The 20,520-nt window shown below is 38.8% G+C and overlaps 1 protein-coding gene across 1 annotated transcript in view; it reads right to left on the bottom strand.

The window, feature by feature from the left end:
* Nucleotides 1–20,520, bottom strand: part of RGS22 (regulator of G protein signaling 22) — a 62,345-nt gene that overhangs the window by 22,246 nt on the left and 19,579 nt on the right. The window contains 9 exon segments of the mRNA XM_085325487.1: nt 2,744–2,938; nt 9,199–9,300; nt 10,878–11,003; nt 12,870–12,975; nt 13,495–13,637; nt 15,256–15,436; nt 16,343–16,504; nt 17,069–17,741; nt 20,081–20,252. Of these exon segments, the coding sequence (XP_085181613.1) occupies nt 2,744–2,938; nt 9,199–9,300; nt 10,878–11,003; nt 12,870–12,975; nt 13,495–13,637; nt 15,256–15,436; nt 16,343–16,504; nt 17,069–17,741; nt 20,081–20,252 (1,860 nt within the window).

Here is a 20,520-nt window from a genome sequence, read left to right as displayed (position 1 = left end):
GCTTGCAAAGTATCATCTAACCTGAAAAGGCAGTAGGAGATTATCCCTTGATCACCTCAAGGAGATATAACCTGGCACATGCATTAACTTAACATAAAACAAGAGTTTACAATTGAAATTCTTACTTCCAGAGTTCTTCCATCAGTAGAAGCAGTGAAAATTATGTGTTTAAAGGACGTTCAGAAGCAGTTGATCAGATGACATGGCTCAACRAACATTTGCAACAGATATTATCTAATCTAGTATTCTTAATACATATGGAAAATAGATATCTACAAAAGGTGCATAGTTTACAGTAACATAAGTCTGGCAGAAAATAAATAAAATTTCATATTAATGAGAGTGTCAATCCAGTACATGGTATTCTGTGGGTCATAAACAATTATAGCTCAGATGAAAAGAGATGGAAAACAGAGAAGAATATGGCACAAATGTGTTTGGATTAGCATATTTCATTCTGAAAAGTTTTAACAGTGTTCAAACTTCTGAAGTTTCATAAGTAAATTAAGTTATCACAGGATGAGACAGAAGATCCCCTGCGAATTAATTAAAAGATTGAAAAAGCCGTAAATAAATATAAAGCTTTCATAATGGGGTGGGGTTCCTTTTGGAGTCTCACAGGAATCTGTACTGGGGTTGGTTTTTTGAGCGCATTCAGAAATTATCTGGAGAAGGAGGTGAGTGAGGAGAGAACAAAGTTTGCAATAYGATTCCGCAGAGCGAAGAACTAAATTGACTGTGAAGAGCTGCAGGATTGCAGGATACTTTGCGTCTGCCTGATAAGGCCAGCTAAATTCAACTACAATAAACATTAAGTAATTCAAATGGGCTCCAAATTAGGGCCTTAACATTAGCTGTTTTACTCAATAAAAATATCTTGGAATCATTGCAGATGGCTAATAGCTTCTATTTTGCACATCCACTCAAAGCTCACCAGGAATCAAACGGCAATTAGATTGGTAGGAACAATTAGGAAAGGAAGAAAGGGCAAAACAGAAAACATCATTATGCCACTGAGTAGTCCTTGGTGCATSCTTATCTTGAGTACTGCTTGCATCGCATCAAAAGAATATAACACAGATAGATACAGATGGAGGAGATAAGTATAACGGAGGTAAGGAAAAGCTTCTGTCAAATGTGAGATTAAACAGTCTGGGACTCTTCGGCTTCCACGAGAATTAATTGAAGGAGGATACAAGAGAAACATGTAAAAGCACAAATGACATTGAGAATACGACTAGTAACAAATGTTCACTGTTCCTCTGTTCTACTATTTATAATATATAAAATTGGGGCGTCAGATGAAATTATCAAGGAGAAGTTTGAAAACAAACTCTAAGTAAGCATTTTTTTCACCAGTTGTGGTGGAACTCATTGCTACAGTGAGGCTGTAAATATAAAACCTCTCCCCAAAAAAAACATTACGTAAATCCATGAGGGGAAAAGGTCATCAAAGACTATTAAAAAACACAAAAAATGCAGATGAAGCCTGTATTTCATGAACTGTCTTAGTTGCAAAGTACTGGAAGCCGGTGATATTGCTGCATGTTTATCCTACTCCTATAATCTAGTCTTATATGTCTAGTACCAGCCACCACCTAAAAGTCCATTCTCAACTATGAGTTTACATTTTTGTTCTGTCCATACATATACGGACAATATTAAAGCAGTAGCAAAAATAATCCATTGTGCTACAAAACTTCCACAAAAGGATCTTTGCAGGGTCGTTATCACCTTGCAGGTGGTAATGAGTGTCTGTTCCCACTACACACTGACAGAAACACATGATGCTATTGCCTGTACAAGCAGAGGTGCTTAATCTTAGACCACAGTAGAAGAAAAGAGGAACAAAAAACAACTTCCTGCCCTCCAGCTCCTGGTTTTCCATTGCAAGAATTTTCCATTTACAAAAGAGAGATTTTAAGGATCTGGAAGTAGCATTTTGCACTACAGTTGGTAACTACTTGTAAGTTTGCAAGCAGCAGAGAGCCACAGCCCTCACTACTGCCTCAGTTATTCCTTATTCTGATTTGTAAAAAGCAAATAAAAACGCCAAAAAAGGCAAAAAATCCCCTCTGGCTGCATGCACCTCCTCAGTCCAAGAAGTCTCTCTGGACCTACATTCACATATGCCACTGACTCACTTACTTCAGGAAGCCCACAGAGCACAGTTAGCCCTTTCACAGTGCGGCAGCTATCTAAAAACAGTGTTTTGGGGAAACACAGCTGGGTTACAGTATCTCATTTCCTTCTACGCTAAGCACTAGCTGCACTTTAATTCCGAACACCAAGAAATGCCTGGTACAGTTACCTATKGATCCCTATCACCCTACTGATCCTCTAGAAACATTATTTATTTTCTGCTCATTATTAAAAACATAAAAGGCTCATGGGCTATCCATGGTAAGAAAATTACTTTTAATCAGTGGCATGATTGCAGAAACATGACACTCTCCTAGTGCAAAGAGAAATTTTGCCATAGCAAGATACATTCCCCCCACCCCCTTAATTTACAGGCCTGCCCCATCCTTTTGGAGGGGAGGTCTGCTCCTGTGATGAAGCCAGCCTGTCTGTGGATCAGCACAGGGAGTGAGTGAGCAAAACAGCCTGTAATATTTCTCTCTTCCTGACTGAAAATGCAACAAACTCATAGGTGGGACTGAGCAGGGGCTGCATAGGAAAGCTTTCGCATTTTTCTTCCCCTGACATAAGAATCCTTCACTGCGTTACCCAGGTTAGTTACCTTTTCATAAGTGCATTTGTCTGCTTCTATCATCTTCATCCACGGTTCTAGCAGAAGAGTGAGAATATATTCTTCTGCTGGGTCAAAAAGATCCTCAAAAGCTGGGTCAATCTTCTTATAAATCTCATATTTCTTATTCTGACGAAGTCCAATGTCCATACTGGCAGATGGGGCAATGTAAGTTGCGTAAAGGAACTGCAATAAAAGAGAAAACAACWGTTTCTTAGTCACCATCTAGTCTAGTGGTCACAGTCCACTGGAGCAGAAGCTTAATATATATTCGTCCCTTACGGTCCTGTTGTATGTTCTAGATATACACCTACTCACACCTACCTTGTTTTGACCTATGTTACCGTTCTGTCCAAAATCCAGTAATTGCCATAGCCRAGTCCCTGCCATTTTTACTCCTACTTGTTAAAATGGTTAGACTGCAAAATAATGCATAATGTAATCCGTGCGTGGGGGGCTATTTGGCTGATCATTAGTTACATTCAGATAAGCACAACAGTTACAGCAACTGTGGGTCTTCATAGATCCACGGATTGTTATTGCTACAACACTTAGATATAATACAGTGCTTTGTTCTTTTGCAAAATACATGCTTGGCCAGCTTGTAAATGATTCTTATTTCCTCTGTTTGAATTAAGAATAGATTGGAATTTGTAATTTTAGGTTTTAATTAATGGGAAAAACAAGAAGATTTCAATTTGTGCTGAGATTATCTTGTCTTGGACCCTGGYAGGACTCCAACATGGTACAGGATCCATAACAGGAGATACCAGTACAGAACTGGGGACTAAACCCTTACCAAAGCCAGGTTTATTACAGGATTTGTAACATGTAAAAACAGAAAAGCTGAGCCTGGAGAATGTTGCCTTCTCACAAGCGACTCATACTTGAAACATAGCGCTAATTTTTAATTTATTTTGAAGGATTTTTTTTTTCAAATAGTCACCTAAATCAAATTCTGCTTTTTTTTTCAATGTTTCATATTTTTTTATWAAAAAAAGAATATTGAAAAGTCAGCAAAAACCCACTTTATTTCAGGAACAAATTTAAGAACGTKTTTCTTTGACTGTAGCTAAGAATTCAAGGAAAAAGAGATACTGCCATAACAAAACTCATTTCAATTTAAAWGCTTTCTGTTCTTTACATCATCAAAATCCAACTAAACTGCAAGATAGAGTCATTTGGGGAGACAAGACTGTTAGAGTAAATCAGCATTTCTCTGTGGGATGGCGCCAGTTTGCAACGATGGGGTGATGAGCCCATCCTCCCTTCCCACTGCCACAGTTTTGACAGTGAAGTAAGGCGATTAAAATCTTTCTCTAACTAGCAGACGAACAAAGCAGTAAGAGAGAAGAAAGTACAAGATAATCACTGAAAACTGAAAAGGTTTTTGGCTATTTTGGCCCATGTGTTATCAGCCCAGTGGGTGCAAGGGTGAGGCCAAGGAAACAGGCCACTGACATTAGAGTTTTAGCTGAAGAACAAGACTACATTTATCCTAACTTATGCCCTTCTCAGCAAATCCCAAAATGAATGGAGATTTAGCAGAGACAGCATTAATTAGATTCATAGTGATGTCAAACCTTGGAAGTTATTATGAAGAACCCTAAAACTAATAAAGTTTCAGTTACATCATCTTTTAATCTGATCCAAAACATTTAAYATATAAAATAGCCAAATTAGAGAGGAACAGTCCAACAATATAAATATGTGGTATCTCTAAAAATAGCCTTTTTAAGGAGGGGTCAACAAATTTATTCAGCATTAGGGCTATATTGGTCCACCTGTTATGACTCATAGAACCACACAAGGGATCTATAAATGGGTGAAAAGGGGCCAAAATAGATTCTCAATATTTTCATATACATTTAACCTGGTTACTTAAGTGACTGGTTGTCTTTAACATAATTTTAAGAATAAAATCAAAATTAAAGCGCCATATCTTTCTTGGGTGGAAAACTTATTTCACACATTTGATTCTGTATGAAATGGGTTAACTTGAATGTATTTTTCTGCTTTTTACAGCTGACAAAAACTATTGTCTACAGGATCAGAAATTACCCAGATTWAGAGGCTTTCCACAAAACTGTTAACAATCTACTCACAAGGACACTGTCATAATATATTGCTGTATTACAGTCTACCTTTGCAGGCTTCTTTACCTGTAGACCACCCTCCAGTAGTGTTTAATTTCAGATGCAAAACTAAAGCAAATARTAAAACCAGACATCTTTTTCCATAAGCAACACAGGGAGAGTTAGGGCTGGTAACAGACATACGAAGCAGAAATCTAGAGGTGGTTGAATTMGCTGTAGAAGCGCGCTTTTCCAGGCTCAAAGGCTCAGCTCCCTCAGCGCTGTTCTCGGGATGGTTTCTTCACCTTTGAAGGGCGCAGACTGACACTGTCTAAGGATTCGGCATGGCGCTACCTTTCTGCTTAAGTTCTTCAGAGTCCATTGCTACGGGCTTTGACGCCCCCCTATGCCAGAAACAGCATCGTGGAGCGGCAAAGTGACTGAACGCGCTTGCAGGTGCGTTTGGGGGAGCGGAGAAGGGGCTCTCAGCCCCGTGTTCAGGCGCATCTGCAGATCTGCACGGAGCTGAATGCAAGGACTCTGTGAAGACCAACGGCTCTGAATTCTAGACACGCCAAAAAAGCGGAAAAGAGCCATGTGTTCACAGCCTTCAACGTTAGGCATAAGTCAGCAAGATTTAGGGAAGAACACGCTGTATCCTTTTAAAAAAGAATAYACATAGTCTTTTTTGACTCCCATGTTATGAAAATTTAGTAGTTTTCTGAATCTCAATGTAATAATGAAACTTTGATATTGGTCAATGTCCTAAAGGAAGCTAAATAAAAAAAATCACATTAAATGAATTTAAAGGCTCCAAACATAAATATCTTATTCATATGACATCACATGCACATAATACTWAATTTAATCAATACTTTGTTCCTTTTGTAGAACACAGAGAAAAAATCCTACCTTTTCAACTATGTATTTTCCTATAAATGTATTAGAACAAGTAATAGATCTAACCCAAAACCCAGATATGGAAATTTGATCAGAGCTTGCATCTTGAAATTGCTCATGATGGCGCAAATCCAAAGGCAACAAATGCTTGAGAAATTCAGATTAACACTTTGTCCTAGTTTATGAATTTCCAAATTGGGGCTTGAACAGGTCTTGGGTTTTGGTGTGAAYTCATCTCTCGATAAGAAGACTTTGGTAAGTGATCTCAGAATGACTAGGCTGAAGCAAGAGGCAACAAAAAGAACTAWGTTTAAGTGCTTTGTATAGCTGTCCATGGGCGACTTTTCTCTGATCTAAACAAAGGGGTTCTGCAGCTGTCTAACTGAATTTTATGCTGCGAAGAGTGTGATGCACTGGCTGGTCTTAAATGCAAAAGCTTAACCACCTTAACTGCTTTCATGACTTTCCACTAACATAAATCTTGTGTCTGACCCTAGAAGTTCACAGTAACGATAACTCCCTCTATCTAAATTGGCTCTAGTGTTAAAATATTGTACTTCCCATAGATGTATCAAATTTTCTAACTATTTTTCATTGCAAAATACAACATACGTTTCTCTACTGTTTTCCTTTCTCAAGTTATCTTATACTCCMGTGTGTATGTTCATAATGAATAACCACTACATTCTTAGATGATTACCCACCATTTTTCTTATGCATCAGCTTTCATTCTCACTATAGTTTCCTTCCCTGTATAATGAATATACACCTCAGAATGCATTTCCTTATTCGATCATGAAGCTGAGATAAAAATACCTAACAAATAAAATACTGAGTAGCAGATACACCGCAATCAGGGTTCGTTCTCGTTTCTAGCAGGAAACAGGCAGAACACATACAAAGTACTCTGGATGTCTCTTTCTGTAATAAATAGTCAWATATATATGACGATGTACTATGAGAATCTGATCCACATTCTCTTAGGAGTATTTGGAATAACTATCTTATTGTGCCAAAGGTGAGCACAGATTTTGGGAAGGCATCTTTTCCACAAGCAGACCCTGTAGATTGGATGCAGCTTGACTCTTAGCTGTGTTCCAATGAAAACAAGACTAATTTTTGTGCAGCCTTAAAAGGCAAACTTGAGAATGATACCAAATGTTGCAGCACATGTGTTGATTTGTTATGTTACATTTCAGCTGTTAGTTATGCTAATGGAAGTTTCACATATTTCGTTTTGATGTATTTACTTTAATGGCTATGTGTATGTAGCCCTCTGCAATTGCCTGGTAATCCCGATTGTGCGATGTTCTGCTGTCACCACSAGGCCAGCACTGGAAATAAGATAAGAAAAATTAAAAAGACAAGGGCCTTAATTTTCAGTCATGCAACAATTGCAAAAAAAARGAGTGCAACCAGGTGTAAAATGAAACCAAATTAAAAACCACCATTTTAAACTCTCATGGACCAAAGCCTAAGATTCAGCCTACAATAAAAAGTACAGGAAAATGAAAACAGTTTAGATATGGTTAAAAAATTTTTTTTCTCATGTTTTTGGCTTTGCACAGAGCACCATTGCTATACCCCTAACTCTCTTACTGGGCTTTAAGCAAGCTAGCCATCCTCACTAATGCCACAGTAAATGTAGGTCAGCATAACTTTTCCTAATAAAAATGGGATTCAGCCAAGCTACAACTGAATCTCCCATTCCTTGCCCTAGGAACGAGACTGAGTTGTCACAGTTTGACAGCGTCTCACAACTTCCCTTTATCTTCAGGTTAATGGAGTGCAATGCAGTCTCTGGAGCACAACATCGTTTGGGGTTTACTTCCAAGGCTACACCCTAAGGGTCAAAATAGATGATGGGCACAAGAAGCAATGCTAATTACTTAGGTACTAACATCTATTTTTTTTTATTGTTAGTATTTTTCCCACATCATCCTAAAACTACTATGCCGTAAGGATGTTATAAGACTTTGGAAAATAAACAAACAAATCACACATCTGGACTTTTCCCAGAATAACATTCTCCATCAAGATTCCCAAGAGATTACCTAATTAAACATGTGCCAAGCTCGGAGGCTAAGCTCTGAAGACCCGAGGACAGGGATAAGGTGGCCAGGCTGTCTGGTGTGCTTGTCCAGCTTCTTAAGCAAATGCATGTGACAGAGCTGGAGGAGTGCAGGGGAGGCAGCGAGCTCACGTGCCTAATGTGGACTGGGTCCCCTCACCATAYAGAGGCTTTACATGTATGCTGGGCAGATACTGGAGACACAGGCAGTTGTAGGGATAAACAACGAGGTCAGCCTTAAAAGCTTTATGCCCTCAGCCTCCGGGTATAAGTAGAGCTAGAGGAGAAAAAAATAAATAAGACAGCAGTTCAAGTTAGCTAGTRTGTGAAGGGAAAGAGGAAGGAATCTGTGCCTCAGTCCCCGTTTCAAGTTTCCATACAACTGAAAGTGATTCAGAATGGGAATTCTGGACAAACGCGCAAAATTCTGTCATTTGCCCTAGTAAAACTTTCAAGCAGAAAAAGAAGACAAATTCAAGGAAGTCCAGATGCTCAATAACCTTAGCCATACAAAGAGACTATTCTCACTGCTGTACAGACATTTGTTCCAAGGACACGTGAAGTAGCTTTGCTCTATTACAACATATATTCAAATATGCAGATAGAATATACTCCTACACAAGGTTCAGAGAGGAAAAACAGACCAAAGTTTCACGAAATGATTTTAAAAGTTGCTTGGAACGTTTCTAATGATATCGCACTGCTGCAGCCTCCTTCCTGGCAGTGTCCGAYTAGTCTGCAGTCAGCAACAGTTATCAGCAGTCATGGCCTGTGGTAAATCAGTTTATTCTTATTCTGCACCAAGACTTAAAGTGCAAGCTCAGTTAAGGGCACTTATTTATAGGCAATATCAGTTCCACTTGATAGTAAATGAGGGTCTAAAGATCAAGCAGGGGGGAGAAATTGCCTAAGGAGAATAATGACACCCTGACATTCAGAAAAGGAAAAGCAGGACTGGCAACTAGAAGATCCATTTCCACGGCTAAGGTCACTATCTSAGGTCTGGGCTGCAAGACTTGCAATTCTAACCCACATGGGAGACGGAAAGAAAGGTACAGTACTATTAGCTGATTTATAAAAAATGCTATCACTAATGTTAACACTAAGCAGATAGTTTCAAAATTCAACACAGAGTAGCAAAGGGGAGACTAGGTAAACTGAACATAACAGATAAAACTGGGAACAGACAACAGAGCCTAGAAATCAAACTATGCACATTGAACATTTAAATCAAGAAATTCCATGGTAACAATCCAAAGAGCTTCTTTTATTGTCCACAGCCCAGATTTACTTTGGTGTTGGTTGTCAAGATTTGGAAGCCTTTCCACCTCCTGTCTTCTTTTCAGTCTTACACTGAACAAATGTATTTGTGAAGGGAAAACACATTATTTACAACTTACTTGAGCTTGCTTGCATATTTTAAAAGGATGAAGAGTTTCTTGGTAGAAAAGCTGATGATAAGCCTGTAGGTCAAACCAAAAGTACACACTGTTCTCCCACAGCTACAAATGGAANAAAAAAAAAAAAAAAAAAAAAAAAAAAAAAAGTAAGCTACTGCAACCCAAATATCAGGACTTTATAAAAGGCTGAGTTACCAATGCAAGTAATTATTTAGCTCCTTGGGGTCATCATAAATCAAGTTCAATTTTAGATGGATTTAATCTGTTGCATACTGGCAGAAGGACAACATATTTAATGGTATTGTCACTGTGATACTCCATATTTTATTGTATCCTCTGTGCATAATTTGCCATTAAAATTGTTAACATTGTTGTTAACATTTGAAGAGTAACCACATTTCAGTGGCACAAAGCCAGCACTTAGGAAGAAATGCTGATAATGGACATGCAGAATTTGTGCCATGGTAGAACAGCAATAACCAAAACAATTAAATACTTTGTACTTGACGTATGTTACTGTGACTATCATTACATTTTTATTACATGCATTTCTGAGGCACAAAATCTTGGCCCCATTTCATAATTTCAAATAAACATCAAAATATCTTTCAGAAGAAGGGGCCTAGATCCTTCCCCAACTCCTTGTTTTAATCATGTACTTACAGGGTTTGGATCTTACAAATATGCTGAAAACCCCATTACTGGACAATAGAAGAGGGTGTTCCAAAAAGATAAGCAAAGGGAGGAACTTTGCGCCACAAACTGTAGCTTGCCAAATCAGGCATATGAATGAAATAGTCTCCACAGGTGTAGATAACACCTTAAGAAACTAATTTTCAACAACAGTTTGGCACCTGCAAACACTAGAGGACGTGTGGGTGCTTATCTCCCATAAGCTACCTTTATTTAGATTTCTATCTAATAYATATCTAACATTTTTAGCTTAAGGTATTCAGCTTTGGAAATACTGGCTCTTGCTGTCTGGTAGCCAAAGGCATTTCTAGCTACTGCTGCTGGATTCTGGGGTGTGCCAGCAGTGAGCAGATGTCCATCTTGATTGTACTGAAATCTCCCCTAAAGACTCAGTGTTTCTGCAAAGCCACTAAACACTGACTCAGATTGATAACTTGTTCCAGCCAATCCTCAGTCTACACCCAGCAATGAATGATGACTCTACTGACTGCGGAGAAGAAATAGTGTTATGTTTCTCAGAAATCCATGAAGCTTCGTGGAAGTAGAAGAACGTTCTTAAAACATTGGAGATTTTGGACATCGCTAACCCAGCAAGTAAGAAGGAGGCAGATTATCATGAGTAATAGCACAGCAGATTTTCCATCTTTTTAAAAAATGTTTTTGTGGGTTAAGACCTCATTTTTTCTGCCAAGTTAAAGGCTGGTTTCTAAAAATGATTAGTCTTTTTTTTTATTCCTGATGGTACAATCAGATTTCCAATAGGTTTGAGACAGTTAGGGTCTGACAGTTTGGTTAAGACCTGTCATTAGTTTCAATATACACAGGAACAGTTTATTGTTGTTGAGGGATTGTAGTCTCACAAGTAATAATTCATCCAGTCATCAATCTTTCTTTCTCCAATTATTTTTTCAGTCTGGCTGCCCTCTATAACTTGGCATTCAGTCAATTGTGGACTAAATTATCACAGGGTAGGAAAATGCTCATACCTTATTCCCTGACTTCTCGCAGAAGTGTGTGAAGTAGTAGCCCGCTCTGTTCTCCAAATAAAGAGACTGCAGCATGCTTTCCATTCTTGATCCGCCTAGGACAGCACTGCCAGCAGCACTTTTCCCCTGGAGAAATAAAATATAACTATACAACAAGGAATAACAGGCTTTCATTATTTTCAAATGTCAGTACGTTGCAATGGAGGGCCATGCAGTGTGTTCAATTAGCATCTTCATCCCAGGAAACCAGGCTCCATTTTCTACGACATATGCAATTCATCACAGCGCTCCATACCGTTTTCCCACTAAATATTCATGTTCAGTGGAATAAATCTGGTGACTAAAGGCACACAGAATATCAAAATGACCAGAGTATCCCTTAGGTGGTTCCTCAGTACTTGAAACGGGAAAGCAATCCTGGCCTTAATTCCGTCATTCTCTCTTTAGCTCTGAAGCCAGGGAATCCTAGTGATAGCAGGCAGTACTGCTTAGCGTCGTAACCTACTGTCAAAAGTTGCCTTGGTGCAGGCTGCTGTATTTTAAACTAACAGAAGTTGCAGGTGACTTTTTGATCAAGCCTCAGAACAATTCAGGAGCAAAAGATATGTCTCCTGGAGTTCTACCACTGATGTCAGCATCAAAATCATGAACATGGAGAGGAAATTTGTGCCCTCTACTGCAGCTGGCTCTGGAAGCATTTGGGGAAGAATACAACAGTTTTGCCAACACTCACAGATAAGCCAGAGGAGCTTTCAAATTAATAAACTAACTTCTCGTGATCCCACAAGGGAAGCTTTAGCTGGCCCGCTGTCACTGACAGCAAAAGTGAGAGTAGGTGATCATAGTGGCCAACAACCAGCATCTTTCCAAACAGTAATAGTGAAGGAGAAGGGGAGGAGGAAGCCAGGCCTTTGATAAAGAGTGGGAGGACCCCACTTCCCCATACGACATTAAACTATGGAAACCTGAAAACCCTTATATTTGGGATTGCAAATTTTAGGGGCCTGGTTGTGGGTTCCTGTCCAGCCTTACRGGTTTGAGTGAATAGTGTTTTCCTCCTATCAGCCAGAGAGAAACTCTACATGGTGAAAATGTGTAAAAGCTAATAGTTCGTGTCGTAAACACTTCCTGAATATATGATTCCAACTATAAATGTCCCCTAATTACAATAATAGCCTTTTCTTCTCTTAAAATTAACAAAAAAAGAAAAATATTTCAGTGAAGTAATAAAGTATGATTTTGATGTGAAAAACAGTAATGAGCTCAACAGATCAACAAATCGCATGTATGTGGAAGTAAGTCCAAATTTCATAGAATATTTTTTAAGTTGTGAGCTATGGGTATCAGTATCTCTGAAACAGCAGGTTGTTTCAGGAACACTCCACAGACATGAAAATTTTGGGATATGTTTCAAATTGCCAAATCTTGTCATCTCACATACTCTATTTGTCAGCCTTTTAATAGTTATTAAGAAAAGGCTCTTCTGTGCAGCCTGTCCCTCCTGAAATTTGCTGATCAAGGGCTTCCTTAGCAGGCAATAATTCAACAAATCAAAGAACAATGTATGCAAGTAATAAAGAGGAATTTTACAACTGAAACATTTCCCTTTTATGAATTTTACTGTTTTAATGACTTTCTAGGCCAGATTCAGTTCTTAGTTACCCTGTAAGCCTGGTATCATTTCCKAGGCAATGATTCCAGTGAAGCATTCATCCAGTGACTTTTCACTGAGCATACAGTCACCATGGAAAAGATCAACATTTTCTAGTGAAAATAAACCTCTGTACATGGTATGATTTCCTATCAGATAGATGACAGATACCACACAGAAATTTATAACATTTTAATTATACCTCTGCACAAGGCAATGGCATTCACATAATCAAACTGATTTCCCCAAATCATTGACTTTAATACATTCCCTTTAATACTACAAAATAAAATGTTTTAACTCATGATTCAAGACAATTAAAATTTTTAAGTGTTACTTACTTGGAGCAACTCAGCATAGGTGTATTTTCTACCCCCCTGGTATTTTAAGTCTGCAGTATCATCCAAAGCTAAGCAAGGACTCATGCCACTGCTCACTGATTTTGGCCTGGATCCACACAGAAAGAAGATGTTCAATACCTACTTAATGAAAGACTAGGAATTTTTATAAAATCAAAACTAAGAAGGGCCATGAGACAGGTAGAACAATATAGTGAATAATAAAGAAAAAATAAATGGAGTTCAGATTTAAAATAAATTTAAAACTAATTAGAGGGCTGCTTTTTCATGTGGCCATGTGGAACTCATTGACAGAGCTTATCGTTGAGGGCAAGTGCTTGAAAGAGCTTAAAAGAATGCAAATGTTTGTAGACATTATCAACGATTATACTAGAGAGGGTGAAACACTTGTATTTGGAGGAATAAACCCTTTTGTGTTGTGACATAAACAAAATGACAAACTAATCTGCCAGGAAGAAATTTCCCATGCAAGCAGTCTATACCATAACTATGCTTCAGCTAGCAGATCATTGTACTAAGGAAACACGTTCATGAAAACAGTAGGATCCAAAAGCATTTCTTAAATATTTGAGGTACAGAAAGAGGCATAGGCAACTTTTGTACCTACCACATTCTACTGCTAGAGTCGGTGTCCCTTTGGGGGCCCTGACTTGGTGACAGCGTAGCTGATAACCTTGATGATCTTTTCARAGAGAAATCTGGTGTAGCTAGTTTTAATAAAGTTGTTGTTGGTGAGCTAGTTCTACATTTCTAAAAGATATAGCAGAAAAATAGGGCAAATCAGATTTTTCATTTCCACTTTTGTGTTTTTTAACATGGTCTCACTAACTGCTCTAAATAATTAAAGAGTTTTCAAGACCATTTGTTTTCCTTCTTAATACATAAATATTATGTATTATATAGTATATAAATATGCAATATATAAAATTGCAAATTTCAAAAAGCTTCTCTGAATATCTTCTAAGGTTTTTCAGCGCAGCTTAATAACCACTATAGCTTAGAAATTACATTTCAAACATGTATAATTTTTTTTTTGCATTTTGTACAGAATTACAGAGGATGTCAGATGAAGAACACATGAATAATGTTTTATGAATCTTTACTGAGAACACCTAGAACAGCTCACTATAAACCAGGGCTGTAAAACAGACATAGTCACTGCTCAGAGTAAGAGGGAAAAGGAGTATTCTGCCACRTGGTCCTTAACTTATTTTGAACAAAATCATGCTCCTACTTTTTGAAGATGCCACTTGCACCCAGAGCACTTTCAGAAACTCAGCCCGAGTTGCTGCACYTTAAAAGCTCTTGCAAGCACGGTAGAGCCAAATGGTTCAGAAGTCCAGTTTTCTCACAGCAAAAAAGCAGCAAGAAATAGTTGATCGGCTGATTTTGTGAGAGTCAGGGGTGCCAGAACATAGTTTCCTTCAAGCGCTGAATGCAGCAGAACCTGCAGTTAGGATCCCGTCTCCTGACCTGCAGCTGGGGCGGGAGTCGCGCACCTTGTGGGGCCAGGCCTGGCCTCTGTCAGAGGCAGCTTCTTCAGGCTCCCACCCCAGCTGAGCTCAGGCTCCTGGGCCCAGCTTCTTCTAGGCAGGAAACCTATCCCACTGTTTCMCCTCCATTATCTAGATTAATTATCTTTTTTAAAAAACATATATTAAAATTGTACTCTAAAATATCCAATTCAAAATATTAAAGAGGTGTTTGAACAGACCCATGGCATAGGCTCTCCAGGCCTGGACACTGGAACCACRGTCTGGAGTCACATTCTCCAAGCACCTTCTGTCCTAGCTTTAACACTGTTGCTGAAAAGCTGCAGTTTTCATTGCAGCCAATTCAGGCTTCCAAGGAAGAACCTAGTTACAACTGAACTGGCCACCTACAAGCTACATGCTGGCCCTCTCTAGAAAACCAATTATCACATGTAGCTGGTTGAATGACTGTGCTGATAGAAACTGAGCAGAGCTCTGCCCTTTTTACAAACATAAAGGGAGATTTAGGGGAACTGCAGTGAAGCTGTACGAATTACTCTGRATTAAGATAAGGTTGATTGAAGGGCAGAATCTGCCCTGCTACAACTTCAATGTAGTTCTGAGAATGTTTACCTAAAATATCTATCTAAAGGACTTATTAAATAGCGAGCATATAACTGAAAAGATAATTTGGYTTGGTTTATAGTGAGCTGCTGCATAAAATTTTGCTGCATTTTTATACATGACCATCTGCAAGAAACAAGTCTTTCTTACTAAATCATGACCTGATAACAATCAAGGACTATATTCTTGTCTCACTGAATTCAAGGAGTATTACCACAATTTCTGATGGAGCCAGGCTTTGTTTTTCAGTGTTGTGACCTGACYCTACTTACATGAGGAGGGAAATGTGTTATCCTGGGCAGGCAAGACTTAGGTCTCAATGGCAACAGTGATACCATTTGTGGAAAAGGATCGATGTCCACCCTGGGTCTCTCCTGGTGTGTGTGCCAAAGCTTCAGTTTTGTGCAGGCAGTTTGTATTGCTGTTGAATGAGTCACACAAAATCTGGGACCCCTAGAGAAAAATAATGCCAATAAATAGAATTTCCCCAAAACTGGGCTATTTGGCATTTTTTCTCATGATGATGTTGACTATAGCAAGACACGGTGCTTTAAGCACCTAGAATTAAAGTTCTGTAAGATATGTTTAGAGATTGCACTCTTCCAACTCTAAAAACAAGATACACCTAAAAAAAATCTTAGGTTGCAAATACTGTGTTGTAACATAGATATGAGGGTGCAGTAGAACATGCCACATCCTTCCTATAGCAAGAACAGAAAAGCAGCAGAGGTCATAGGACATAAACCACAACTCTCACGAGACTCAAAGGTCCCAGTTGCAGGTATTTGTTCATGACTGTGATTTGTTGATACCCCTCAGGGACGGGAAAAGCTCTTCACAAATTTAGCTTATGGTTTGGAAATAGCTTAGAATTTATATCSTTGTTTAAGCTGTCAATAGGATAAAAGGATTTTGCACAACATTGAACAATAAAGTCTCAGGGTCAAACTCCCCATAGATGTATACTCAGAGCATCTTCAGCAACTTGAAAAGGGCTGTATGGGGGATAAATTAGGACTGAATTAATCTTCTCTGCYTGGAGGGATATGTGCACATTGCAGCCTAGAGTTTAGTAGAATGATATCCAAGGCACCTGTATGCAAAGCTGTTCAGTTGCTACTGGTAGTAGTGTAGCAAGAAACTCAGCAAAGCAGATTTATTTGGCTTCTCAGCAGGTTGCAGTGTAGGTTAGTCTCAACTAAAAATGCAGAGGCAACATCTGCTAGTATTTATGCTTACATTGTTTCCCATAATTGCAATGGGATAAATGAGATGTGATAAACCTTTCTAATGGGCTTATCAAAGGAAAAGGAAACACGTTAAGGAACAGAATCTTATTAAATCTTCATTTATTCATACCAATAAAGAAGTAAAGGTTTCACTACTTCAGGCTGAATCTGTCTTAAATGTCTTATATTCCACTGATCGCCATGTAGTAGATCAAATCTGAGCAAGACTTCCGAACTGAGGCAATAATCTCCACCGCTCAGCAGATAGAGTTTTTTCATCTTATCAAGTTGCCTTGAGTCAACAAAAATAGTTATATAAGCCTATATCAGATGCTATACAGAAATAAGCACAGTTCATCCTAACGATTAAACTGCTATCATGTAATATTTTTTTTTATTGTAAATGGCAGAAGCCAAAATATTTTTTGCGCAAGTTAAAGCCAGGTCTTGTCTGAAATAAAATACTTAAGTACCTTAGGATAGACAATCTAAATTTAGTAGAGCCTTTCATTAAAGCAGTTTGTCATTCTGAATGCCCTAATTATGACTTTAAGTTCTTTTATTCTTTCTTGTTTGCATTGCTGTTCTGTTTTCTAAATTGCTTTCCAACAAAGCCTTAATATTGAGACAATTGTGATTTCACTTGAGCTTTGCAAAAGCTCTGCAAAAAAGAGTTTTGTCAGCTTCAGTGGAGTCAATCCTGACTTACCTTGTCAAGAGACTCATAACTACTTTAACTGTGTCCCTTCTATTCACTCATTGCCATTATTTATTTTACAGTCTCAAAATCTGCATTAATCTAGACAGGTTACAAGCATTAAAATAATGGGAATAAGTGTTAAATAATGGGAAATACCTTTGCTGTCTTCTAGTGTCCTTAAGAACCTTTAGTCGTTCGATATCCATCCAGAGCCATCAGTACCTCTCCCCAAGCGTTCCTTTAATGAACTTCTTGAACCTTTCAAACTCATGTCTGTTGCCAATGTCATAGGTTCTGTGACTAATGCACCAGGCAGCCCTGCTCTCTGCCCCTTCACTTTCTGAACTCGATCGTACGCTCACTTCTTCAGTACCATGTTCTGGTACATYGCCCTTGGAGTCCAAGGCAGTAAATGGAGAAAAGCTTTGAGGACAGAGTGGTTCTGTAGGACCAAGGGAAACTTCATTATTTGCTAACTTGTGTATAAACACCTTAGACTGTTTATTGAAATCCACATCACTCTCACTCTTGGCAGCTGGCTGGCCAGTCAAGTTTGACATAGCTTCGTTCAGTATAAACTGAACATAAGCTGATATGAATTCTTCCAGGGTTTGAAAAGTTCCATTTTCCTGTCCRTTTTCTCCTTTTGCTTCACTCTCCCATTTCTGGTCTAGATAAACCCTCAAATGAGTGTGGGAAGGATGTTCAGCAATGGCCACGGAAGAACCCTCCTCAGCCTTTCTGGAGCTCTTCCTGGTTTTTGCTGATGCTGTCCTTGAAGGGGAAACAGGACTCTGCTGGTGAGATTCCTTAGACAAGGAACCTGCTTCTGCATTAAATCAGAAAAGATTATTGAACATCCTTTTGATCCAGAACTGTCATCTTACACATCAAAGTTTTTAAGTTAAAAAAAATGCAATGTATTTATATCATTCTGCTGCAGAACAGCCAGACCATGTCATGCTGCAGTGCCAGGAAGAGCAGAGGKGCTTCTGCTGTGGTGGTCTGGCTGTAACCACAGCCCCAGGACTTGGAAATTCCCCATTGAATTCCAGCAGAGCAGCAGAGTTCAGGATCAACTTCCTCCCGAGCAAACTGCCATGTTTACTCAGCTGAGCATCCTAGCTCCTCAGCATTTGTTAAACTATGTTGTTGTCCTGCAAGGCCTGGTTTCTTTCCTGGGCATTTGTGCATAGTTTGATCAAAGTCATAGTCTGTAGCAGGACTGTTTTTTTGTTTACGCATGGGGAAGCTAGTAAGTGATAGTTTTTTGTCTATTTATGTTGAAAATAAAAACCCRGATTATTGCAGAGGAGACTAGAACATCAAACAGGCCTCTCTCAGTTGGGTAAAAGCATATTTTTTTCTTTCATGCTCTGTGTATTCCTAAGACAAATATACACACTGATTCAGTTGCATTATGAGTAAGGAGGATGCTACAACCACCTGACGCACATGCAGTGAKTGCATCAGACTGTCCTAGAAAAGAGTAAAGTTCTCAGATCTGATAAAGTCATATTTGTAATGTTATCAACCTATGTTATTCCTTATGGTAGGCTAATCAATACACAGCAATTAGTCATTCTTTGTTTCTCTCACTGAATAAGCCAGCATCTAACTAGCTTTAGCCACTGTCACAGGCAGAACCTTGAAATAGAAACATGGCACAGAAATTCCCTACTCTGCACTTACATAGCTTMATGTGGAAGCACATATGGCACAATGTGTTGGCATAGATTAATATAAAATCAATGCAATTTAAAATGTCTTTTCTTATTTTTAAACTATTTCAAATATTATCCCTTGACAAAGAAAAGTTATAGCTTCTCAACACCATTCTGTGAAACTGAAACATGAAGAACAATTTCACAGGATCAAAGAGAATTAGAGAGATACACAGCTCTGGAGCAATCACAAGCCAAGTGGCTAACGGTTTTGCTCAAGAGGTGTTAATTTATAATCCTGATAAAATTGAAGGAGAGTGCAAGGAATTCACGCTGCATCATCCAAGCAAATACCTTCCCCTTCAGCTACTGAACTCTTTCCAATTGCAGGCTGGCTCTGAGAAACTTAGCTGATGCCCCTTATTGCTTCCATTTCCTTACATCTGCATCAGGTGAACATTGTGTCTAAAAATAGTTTTCTAACTGGAAAAATGCAAGCACATGTAAAATAAAGGTCTATTGAGGCAAAACCCTKGATTACAGGACAGTGGAAGAAAAGGACAAATAGGCTTTCCTTAGGCCTATGCCCAGCTCACGGCAGTTCAGAGCTACTCTGCAGTACGGTGGTCTGCAATAACTGTCCACCCGTGGCCTCTCTGCTCAAAGCACTGCAAAAATTAACAGTAGACTCATAAGTCACAAAACAAATACAACTACACTAACTTTGTTGCTAATGCATGAATCAGCAGTGTATTTCCAGAGGTAATCTTGATGGGTTTGGGGGAAAAGATAAGACTTTTCTGAGCAACAAAAAAAGTTGCCATGTCTTCCAATTTCCAGCCCAGCCTGTGTCCCAGCAATGCCATGTTCGAGGAGTAATAGCTGCTTCTTTCTCTGAGAAAGGGGAGAGAGACAACTCCTAGCATCCTTCCACRTGTTGAGACTTCTCTGTTCATCTTGCTGCTGCCTAGAGAATAGAAGCTAGGCTACGCAATCTTATATGTCTATACRTGCATGTTTATGTTCTCCTCCAGTAACTCTGAACCTGCTGAACAATTTCAATTACAAGTGGCAGATGGACAAGAGTGTCGCAAACAATAAGGCAGCCAGACAGAGCCTTTAAGTGCTCAATATAGATACTCTAAGAAGAGGCTGCAGAGCAAATCATACATTATCAAATTCTCAAAAAATCCAAAGTCTTTATCAGCACCTCAAAAGAGAAAAAAACTTCAGCTGAAACTTGCAAATGATCTATGAGATACAAATCCATATGCAAACAGGTTTCTTCTGTCACAAAATTACTCAGCTACAAGTTCAGATTTTCATTGACCATTGTGGCTATGGAAAGAAACAAATCCAGTCTTTTCTCCATCAWAGTCCTGAGGTGCTATGGGATACTCAGAACAGTAGTAAGTAGATGTAGCAGCAATTCCTTAGAAGGTCTTTTATTTCCACATGGTCAGACTTGTGCTATAAATACTATGGCTGATGCTCTATTACTTACCAAGAAGCCCAGGTTTTTCACTTAATAAATCATCTCTTTCATGCTGCTCAGGCAAACACTGACCATCTTGAATTTGATGAGAAGCTAAAGGATGAGTAAACAAATCTGCATTTTTCATGGATTCACTTTGTTTTGCTAGTGTAAACCAATCCTCTGTCTGAGAAAGCGTAGCCTACGAAAAGAAATGTCATCAAATAATTCAGTTTTCTCTATTTGTTGTAATATTTCTGAGTCCAGAGGTCTTACTGGGTGAAGTGATTTTATATGCTCTGTTTGTATAGCTTTCTATAATGATAGTTCCCAGTGAAAGAAGCTGCAGGACAGTTGCTGAGCATACTTGTAACATAGTGGTGCTTTCTTTTTAAGCTGTAGTATGACCTTCTTCTGTAGCACAGAGAGCTTTGAGAAGAAGGGCTATTCAGAGAATCAATTGTCCAGCT

Source organism: Rhea americana, unplaced genomic scaffold (assembly GCF_003343005.1).
Source record: "Rhea americana isolate MKP2758 unplaced genomic scaffold, rheAme1 scaffold_0, whole genome shotgun sequence".
NCBI lineage: Eukaryota > Metazoa > Chordata > Aves > Rheiformes > Rheidae > Rhea > Rhea americana.
The sequence above is the reverse complement of the archived record's forward strand: the minus strand, read 5'-3'. Positions and strand labels throughout refer to the sequence as shown.